The sequence below is a fragment of the Simochromis diagramma genome, unplaced genomic scaffold, assembly GCF_900408965.1.
Source record: "Simochromis diagramma unplaced genomic scaffold, fSimDia1.1 OVJJ01000348.1, whole genome shotgun sequence".
Lineage (NCBI taxonomy): Eukaryota > Metazoa > Chordata > Actinopteri > Cichliformes > Cichlidae > Simochromis > Simochromis diagramma.
The window spans coordinates 3,381,464-3,390,507 of record NW_024386755.1 but is presented as its reverse complement, the minus strand read 5'-3'; the positions used below and the strand labels follow the sequence as shown (position 1 = coordinate 3,390,507).

At 39.2% G+C, this 9,044-nt stretch overlaps 1 protein-coding gene across 2 annotated transcripts; it reads left to right on the top strand.

The window, feature by feature from the left end:
- The first annotated feature begins 797 nt into the window (after nt 1-797).
- dhrs13b.2 (dehydrogenase/reductase (SDR family) member 13b.2) lies at nt 798-6,253 on the top strand. 2 transcript variants are annotated; one of them, XM_040025860.1, is made up of 9 exons: nt 798-929; nt 1,051-1,224; nt 1,296-1,571; nt 1,720-2,049; nt 3,869-4,216; nt 4,293-4,382; nt 4,517-4,536; nt 4,648-4,700; nt 5,096-6,253. In XM_040025860.1, exons 1-8 carry the CDS (start codon nt 884-886, stop codon nt 4,660-4,662), a joined length of 1,299 nt encoding a protein of 432 aa, XP_039881794.1. In that variant the 5' UTR covers nt 798-883; the 3' UTR covers nt 4,663-4,700; nt 5,096-6,253. The 2 variants fall into 2 exon arrangements, with proteins under 2 accessions (XP_039881794.1, XP_039881784.1); XM_040025850.1 differs by having other exon boundaries at nt 4,648-6,253.
- Nucleotides 6,254-9,044: the final 2,791 nt, after the last annotated feature.

The following is a 9,044-nucleotide window of genomic DNA, read 5'->3' as shown; positions in this document are numbered from 1 at the left end:
TAGGAAAGCCCTTACTTTAGAATAGAATAGAATAGAATAGAATAGAATAATCCTTTAATTGTCCCAGAAGGGGAAATTTGGTTGTAACAGCAGCAAGAAAAACACATATACAAACAAATAGGACACACAGGACACAGAACAGAAGCATACACATTTTTTTTACATATTTACATCATGGACAATAGTTACCAAAAACAGAGTACTGTACAGTTATTAACATTAAATAAAAATAAATACAGAAGTTGCTTTACCTGGCCATTTTAAATTAATTTGAGACAAGTTCCTGCTTTCTGATAGTTTATAACTTTGTTTTAGCTTCTTAAACACACAGTTTTTACACATGAGTTTTATTTGATGAATACTCTAAGTTTCTTGTCTGTTTCTTGTGCTATTGTTCATGAATAAAGTTTTTTGTAAAAAAAAAAAATCCAAACAAAAACAAAACAAAAAAACAAAAAAAACCTCCTGTGCTGTGGCTGTGGATGTGCTCTGGTGCACTCACAGCAACATGGAAGCATAACCTACAGTTGACTCGTTGAGACGTGTGGAGAAACCTCTGTAGAAATACAACTGTGGGCATGATTATGGATATTTTGTGAGTAACTTGTCACACAGTAGTGCGCACTGGACACAGCCAGATTACTACTAAACAAAACAATAACTAGGGGTTTTAACAATCTAACGTTGAAACTAGTGCAATTTAACGGCGAATATTATTATAATTTCATATTTTCCCTCTTACTTTGTGTGCTGCTTGTCACGTGATCGGAGCGTCTGCAAAGCCAGTTTTTTTTCCTTGAAAATGAAAGTGAAAGTATCCGGAGAAACTTCGAGTGGCAACCGAACTAAAGGGGATTTTCTGCGGGGTCACCAATGAAGAATCATGGGTTTAATCTTAAATATCCTTATTTACTTGTATCTAAGTGCAGGTGAGTTATTGTGCAAGGCTTTGTCACCGCGTTTTTAGAGCTAGTGTGGACGCTACACTCGACTGCATGAATGGAATCATATGCTTAATGATGATTTTGTGCATATGTCTGTGTGATTTAGGTGTGTGGAGTATCCAGAACCCGTGGCTGCCCTGTCAGTTCACTGACGAACATGTGTTTACTAATAATGAGGGGCACACTGAGACTCGACTCATCCACAGAGAGGCTATGCTGCAATTTGGTCAGAAAGAAGATGCTCCTGTTAACCCAAACGCCATCACTTTATTAATCACTGGTGAGTTACTGCAGGCTGCATGAGGAGAAGGCTGAAAGACATTTGATTTGACTGCATGTGTCCTATTCTAGGATCAAAGTTGGACCTGAGGCGGTATGTGGAGGGGGTGGAGGAAGAGCAGCTGGAGTGTGAGCTACGCAGATACAGCACAGAGGGCATTTATGTCCGCTGGCCTGTCATGGGCGCCCTAGAGTACAACCGCTGGTTCCTCTGTACCCTCAGACACAGCAGGGGCCTCTTTACAGTCACTGGTTTCCTCAGGCACCCCTCTGACCAGCCTCCCCCAGGAGAGCAGGACTACCGCAAATGGCCCCCCATCCCTGACAGAGAGGTTCTCACCACCACAGGTAAACTCACCATATGAGGATTTCAGAATCAGAAAAATATATCTATCATATGATACTTATTGTTGATGATGCATGTGTAGTTATGGGACATGGTGGGCCACTTGTTTTGAGAAATTTGTGCAGACAGTCACCAGATCTGTTTCCACAGTCGCCATGGCCATCAAAACAAAGACTCCTTCAGTGAAAGCAGGCCTGATGTCCCAGCAAAAGCTCCACTGCCAGTTTGACGTTGACCACAGGGGTGCCAACATCACTGTGGAGTGGCACTGGCAGCACCGGGGAGAGAGGAATAAACTCTTCAGCTACACCAGCCGCACCGGGCACACCCAGGGGAGCGGCGTTGGGCTGAAGGCTCTGGCGACTGGCGATGCCACCTACACCCTCCCCCTGTCTAAGATGAGCAGTGAAGGGACCTACATTTGTTCAGTGTCAGTGAATCCACTGTTTGGCAGTGTGGACATAAATCTGCACATCGAAGGTGAGGAAATCAGATGACACAAAGTACTAATACTAATTCTGCCTGTTACATTAGTTAAACTGAAAAATGGATTATAAAGGGGACTGATTCTGTTTTGTTTTTTTGTTTTTTTAGTTTTTCTGTCATACTGTTCCATATTAAACATCTAGACTTTAAACAGTTTTTCTACTTTTAGATCTGTATGAAGTCAGTGAGAGTGGATATCCCTAATGTGGTTGTAAGGAGAGAAGCCCAACCCATCCACTGTTTTAATCTTTTGTTCATAAGGTCCAACCAATCAGAAGAAACTTGGTGTAAAGGGGGAGGAGTTAGCACTGAAGAGCAATTTCAAGACCCAGTTAAATCAAGATTATTTTGAACTGTGCATCATGTAAAGCTGCTCTACTGTACAGCAAGAATGAAACAAATGGGGCTGGAAATTAGTTTAATGGGTTCCCTTTAGTTAGGGATAATGGGCACTTGAATGGACAGTGGACCCTGAGAACTTTTAATGAGCCTCAGCTGAGATTTCATCTACTTTCATTTCATGCTCTTCACAGCTGACACCACCAGCTCCTTTCAGTGCTTCATGCTCAGGCAGCATATTACCTGCCCTTCTAGGTCCTGACTTCATCCAAACATTGCCTAGCGTTGTTTGACATAAGGTCAGCTAGGCAAAGACTCTAATCGGCCACTGGAAATGTGAAGAAGAGCACGAGTTTTAAAAAATACAGTTAAAACTGTATTTTTTATAAATGTTATAGTTGTCCTGCTGATAGAGAACTCCCCCACAGCCATTCATGCTACAACAATAAAGTAGCAAATAAACAATTAAAAGACAGAAAAGTTACTGTATTTTTACTGTTTGCTCTAGAAATGTCAGTTTTTAAAAAAAACAAAACAATGCTTCTAGAGTAAAATAAATAATAAAAATAGGAAATTTAACTTTCTGCCTTATAATTATAGGACACTACAGGTAAGGAGCTACCAGAGTTTTCTGTAATGTTACACTTTTAAAAAAAAAATAATTTAAGCCAAAAAAGTTGCGCTAACAGATTAATGTAGTTTACTACAGCAGTATGTTGTATGTCTCATGTAGAACAACAGAGATGTATTGTTGAAATTAGTTAGTTAAACTCATTTACACTGATAGAAATGGTAATTTAACTGGTCCAGCTCGCTTAAGATCAAAGTGGGCTCTATGTGGCTCATGATGTAGTTGTGTCTAACTGTCAACTTCTACAAATATTCAGAAATTTCAAATGTCTCCAATTCAAATGATCATCAGGGATCACAAAGACTTTTCCTTATGACAGCCCTATGACAGCTATCCAGCCCCCCCCCCCAGTTTATCCTTCATTGCTCCTCCACAGAGACCACACCTCTTGGCTACTACAACATATAATCACTGAGTTATTCTTCTCTAACTCCAACTGAGTTACACATTGTTCTCATTCATTGGTTATATTGTTAGCTTGAAATTAAAGCAGTGGCTTCCTGTGTCAGTTATATTCACAGCAACACTTGGTCAAGCTGCATTTGGTGACAGTGGGGAGGAAGAACTCCCTTTTAACAGGAAGAAACCTCCTGCAGAACCAGGTTCAGGGAGGGGCGGCCATCTGCTGCAACCGGTTGGGGTGAGGGAAGGAAGACAGGATAGACGACATGCTGTGGAAGAGAGACAGAGATTAATAACAATTATCCATCCATCCATCCCTCCATGATGGTTAATGAAATTCATGTGTGATTTTTTTCAATGTTTCCATCACTTAGAACACAGAAGCTGTGGATTCATACATTTGGGATAACTTTTTACATTTTCCATTCTTTCTCTCCTAAGAGCCTCCTCGTGTCTCCCTCAATGTGGGACCCACCTTCTCACTGCTGGAGGGCCAGGAGCAGAAAGTTGTGTGTGAGGCAAACAGCTATTACCCCCTGGATGTGGAGATAGTTTGGTACGAGCAGGACCTGGCAGCGTCAGGCCAGAGGGTTGGTGCTCCTCTGCCCAAGGTACTGGATAACATCCTACTGTCCAGCCACAAACATAACCAGGACAGGACCTACTCGCTGTCAGCTTTCTTCTACCTCAAGGCTTCGCTCAGGCAGTCTGGCAAACAGTTTACTTGCAGTGTCTCTCATCACTCCCTGAAAGTGCCCATCAAAAAGAGCTTCATTCTGAATGTGGAAGGTGAGAGACGTCTCACTGTAATACTGTAAACTATCAGTAGGGAGCAGCAGAGTCTCATGTGTGTTATCTGTTTCAGAGCCAGGGAGCTGGATGTTTAACATTGTTCTTGGTTTGATTGTGATCCTGTTGGTCATCCTGTTTGTAATGCTGCGCTACCTGCACTCAGGTGAGTGATATAAACAGGCCGCAAACCCACCAGCGCTTCCTGGAAACATATACAGCTTACATGTGTTAGCTGTTTGTGGAGCTACATGAGGTGTTGATGTCCTAAAGAGTAATTCTCATGTATTTTCTCCACAGTAAGGAAAAGGGCAGTAGAGGTAAGATTATATTATTTAAAAAATGCATTTGATGTAATGACACCAGTCACAATGATATTTAATTACCTTTGTTTTCAATGATGTGTGTGTTTTTGTGCCTGTCACGAGCAGAAGAAGCCATACTGAGCAGCGCTGATGGCCTGAGCAGAGCATCACACCCATCAGTGAGAACAGCAGCACCCCCCCCCCCCCCCCCATCTTTTTTTTTAAATTTTAGAAATGCTGAAATGCTTGATTTTAGTTTTTAGGTGTATTTGGGTTTCTGTGAAACTGATTGTTTTTGTGTTGCACTGATTTAAGTTTAATTTCATGGACTCTGAAAGTCTGATTGTTTTGTAGTAAAATATGGTTTCTTTGGCCAAGAGTAAACCATGTCCATACAACCTAAGTCCGCCCTAATAGACATGCCTGCTGTGCATTTCCTCCTATTTGTAATTAACTGGGTTTGCTTGGCTATCAGTGTGTTCTTGTGTTTATTAGAATCCTGAGAGAGTCCTATTCATTTTCCTGTTTTCTTCTTACTATAATATTAATCTAAATGCCTTTTCTTTTACCCCAGGAACAACAAATTAGCAGGACAGCACTGCTGCTAGGCAATGGCTATATTCACATGTTTATTCATGTGAATCATCATCCACTAAGAGACACCTTAAGCCTATTATTATCAGGCTTAAAGTTGTTTGGCGCAACCCACAGACTGTATGTAAAAGATGGATGTAGCCACAGTGATCTCACCCAGTAGTTTCTGGATTCCTCACTTTGAAGGTTAAGCCTTGGGATTTTGGACGATACCAGGCTGTCTTTTAGGAGCAGTAAGAGACAATATTTGATGATGGGGGTAGATTGTAGATATTAGCTAGCTAACTTGGTTAGCAAGCAATATTCATTAAATTAAGTATCTGCTAAATGGGGGCTTCAGTTCTGGAGAGTGAAATTCCAGTATTTTTACAAACTTTTTGAACATGCCAAACTACACAGCAGGTTATATTATTTGTCGGACAATTATATTACAAATATAACATCCCTAACTTAAACCTTACTTGTGTCCAAATAGATGAGTTATAGAAAAATATCACACATTACATGACATTAAGAGAAGGAAAGGTCAAAACTATCCATAGAGGAGACTTTCCTATACCAGTCTGTAAACATGCTTTTTAACATGGAAATCTATGGGGATTGATTTGGTTTTTTTAGCAAACCTTAATTGGCCAATAGTGGAACTGCAGCTTTTTTATTTTTATTTTTTTTACTCTTGAAGGACTGTTGCTTGGTCTGAACTGCTTTTTAGAGACTGGTCTTAACGAAACCCATTTTATCAATTGGGATCAGGGGTGGTAAAGAACAGCTGGAGCAACCACTCAATGTTCATAATGCAGCAATCACATTTTGAAGGTGCCTTGTGGTGTTTTAGACCACTTAAAGTGCTGCAGAGAAAGGTTTTCTGAACAAATTTGAACACGTTCATGATCTTCAGGTGTGGTTTTTTTTTTTCAAACAAACAAATCAAATCCATGCTCCGATAAAGAAATGAAAATGTTTTGTTCGATTTTGTGGAATTACAGAATAGTTTTGATTAAAAACACTGAAGATAACTGGAGTGTTTGTTATTTACAAGAAAAGTGTACCAGGCACTTGGAATAACTGTGTATCTGTAGCGATTCTACTGCTGAAAACCTGTTGAATAATGGGAATAAATGAGAATGACGACCACTAACTTAATAGCTTATGGAGTTTATATTATGAAACATTTTTGCACTATCTTGGCAGCACATGGTTAAATAATAAAATGTTTTGGAATTAAAATGTATTTTCTGAATATTTTGGACTTGGAGCACTCACTAACTCAACAATGAGAGTGTTTCATCAGATTCCTCAGGTTGATGTGTGCTGCTGAATGCTAAATAGTTGCTGCAGTCTTGTAATGCAAATAGACAGTTTTTCAATTTTCTATGTTGGCTTTCTTACTTGTTCAATCATAGTTTATGAAAACCAGATTAACTCTGTTGCAGAAAACAATTTTTACATTTGTGTATCTGTTTTTGCATCATTTTGCAGCTGGGACTTTTCGATTGAACCCAAATGTATTCTTAAAAATGTAATTAAACACATTTTAAAAGAATTTTTAAAAGAAAGAACAAGAGAGGGCAATTGCTAAATTCTTTTGTGGGAAAATCTAACTTTTGCTTATTTATGTGATTGTTTTGTAGATGCGTTTCAATGTTCCTCTCATACTTACCTACCTTACAGATCTTATAGCATTGCTTTAGAAAAGTTGTCTTCATGTTTATTTAAAAAAAACCAACAACTTTACTATTAATGTCTAAGTTCCTCTGCTTTTCAGTTGTATGAGCAGAATGTTGTATGTGTGAAATGAGAATTGACTTTTTATTTGTACTGTTGACTTAAACACACACATGCCACATCCCGACTTGTGACATGAATCTCCTGCTGCTTTCATCTTGCTCATGGGAGCCCAATTGGGGTCTCTGAGCCCTTCCTTTATAAAATACATGACTTGTGCATTAATTTTTGAAACCAAGCACACCATTGTTTTTCTTGTGACATTACCAATAAGTTTGATGTGTCACATGGCCCTCTTCCTATTGAAAAAACAAAAGTTGTATCCAAGATGGCCGACTTCTAAATGGCCACCATGGTCACCACCCATCTTGAGGAGTTTGCCCCCTCACATATACTAATGTGCCACAAACAGGACTTTAATATCACCAACCATTCCCATTTTATTACGGTGTATCCATATAAATGGCCCACCCTGTATATTCATACACATTCACACTCTTGCAGACTGGAGGAGCCAGGAATCGCACTACTAACCTTCTGATCAGTAGGTGACCAGCTCTACCTCCTGAGCTACAGCCACCCAGTGATAAGCATGAGTAGGTGACTAGGTTTTGGATAAAGTGTACACTCACAAACCTGTCAAACCTGCATTTGAAATGTTGTCTATCATAGCAGTATACTATTGCAACATGGCATTTGGGTCTTCTAACTAAAATAAGAAAATGGGAACATAAATAGTGCCATTATTGCCAGACCTGGCCCACATCTGGTTGGCATACACTTCACCGTGACATAGTGTGGAAAATACAGTATGTCAGGTAAAGGAAAAAAAGTCTTAACAACTACATGAGAAAGATGTAGCTATATTTGTAAGTAAAGTTCAATTAGTGAGAAATCATCTATATTGTTAAAGTCTGTTTCATGGCACAGTGTTGTTTAAATGGACATTAGAGGACATTCATGAACTGCAGGACTGAGGAGAAGAGTTGTGTGAAATAACCCATTTGTCGCTCTCCTTTTAAAAAGAATTTCAGAAGAATAATGGTGTTATCACATCAGTTTTGATGTTTTAGACTGTTTTTACAGCACAAACACACACACACACAAAAAAAAAAAAAACCCACAGCTGCAGAATTATTAAAGAAAGAAATATTCAATCCAAACATCATCTTGCAGACTCATTGCATCCACCTTTTTACCTAAGACTTCCAAATTCTGGGTTTCGAAAAAACAAAACAAAAAAAACAAGTACTTGAAAATTCAGCAGCTCTTGATGATTTTTGTAATTGTGGACAGAGGTCTTTTCCATAGACTCACATGTATTTGTGTGCATACACACGCGTATTTATATGTCCACATACGACAGGGGAGGAATGTAAGTTTTGTTTTTCATATAAAATCTGTGTATTTGTAATCTTCTTTGAACATTGTCGTAAGCCATTATGAAAAGTAAGTCTTGTAACTTTTCTTCCTATCATTTACATCGAAACTTCTTGTGAAACTTATCGACCTCCAGAAATCATCTGCTTTCACATCACATTCTCGTTTTATGCTCTCTGTTCCAGCTCTCTCGTTACAGACATGCACTCAGTACAATAAAAAAAAAAGGTGCTTGTAAAACTTGCTGACCCTCTCTGCTTGTATATGTCAGCCATCAGCTTTGATGTGCACTGATGAAGAGGAACATATAGGATAGAGTCCACAGAGACCATTTGCAGGGATAAACTGGACTTAACTTCGATTGATACGAGATGTGGGTTTGTGTGCGTGCTGCCTGCCTGCCTCTGGTGCCCTAAGGGATAAAAGTGTGTGTGTGTGTGTGGCCCAGGGTTTGATCACAAATGTTTAGGAGAGACAAACACATTTAAGCAAATTTAAAGCTGTCTAAGATGTGCCACAGGCAAAAGGGAGGAAAGGAAAGAAAATTAATTTAAAAAAATATAACAGACTTCGCTTTTCATATTCTTTGAAGTAATGCCATGTGACAAACGAGAGCGGAGCAAAAACACAGCCATTAAAAATCAATCTCAGGATAAACAATGACCAGATACCATCAAGATTTCATGATAAGAGGGATGATATGCTTACACATATACGTCATGTTTGAAAAAAACAAACAAAAACAAAACGTTATCAGTGCTGCAGTGTTTTTAAAGTAAAACCACAGTTCACATAAATCCTGCTCCTACCTTCTCCATTCTGAT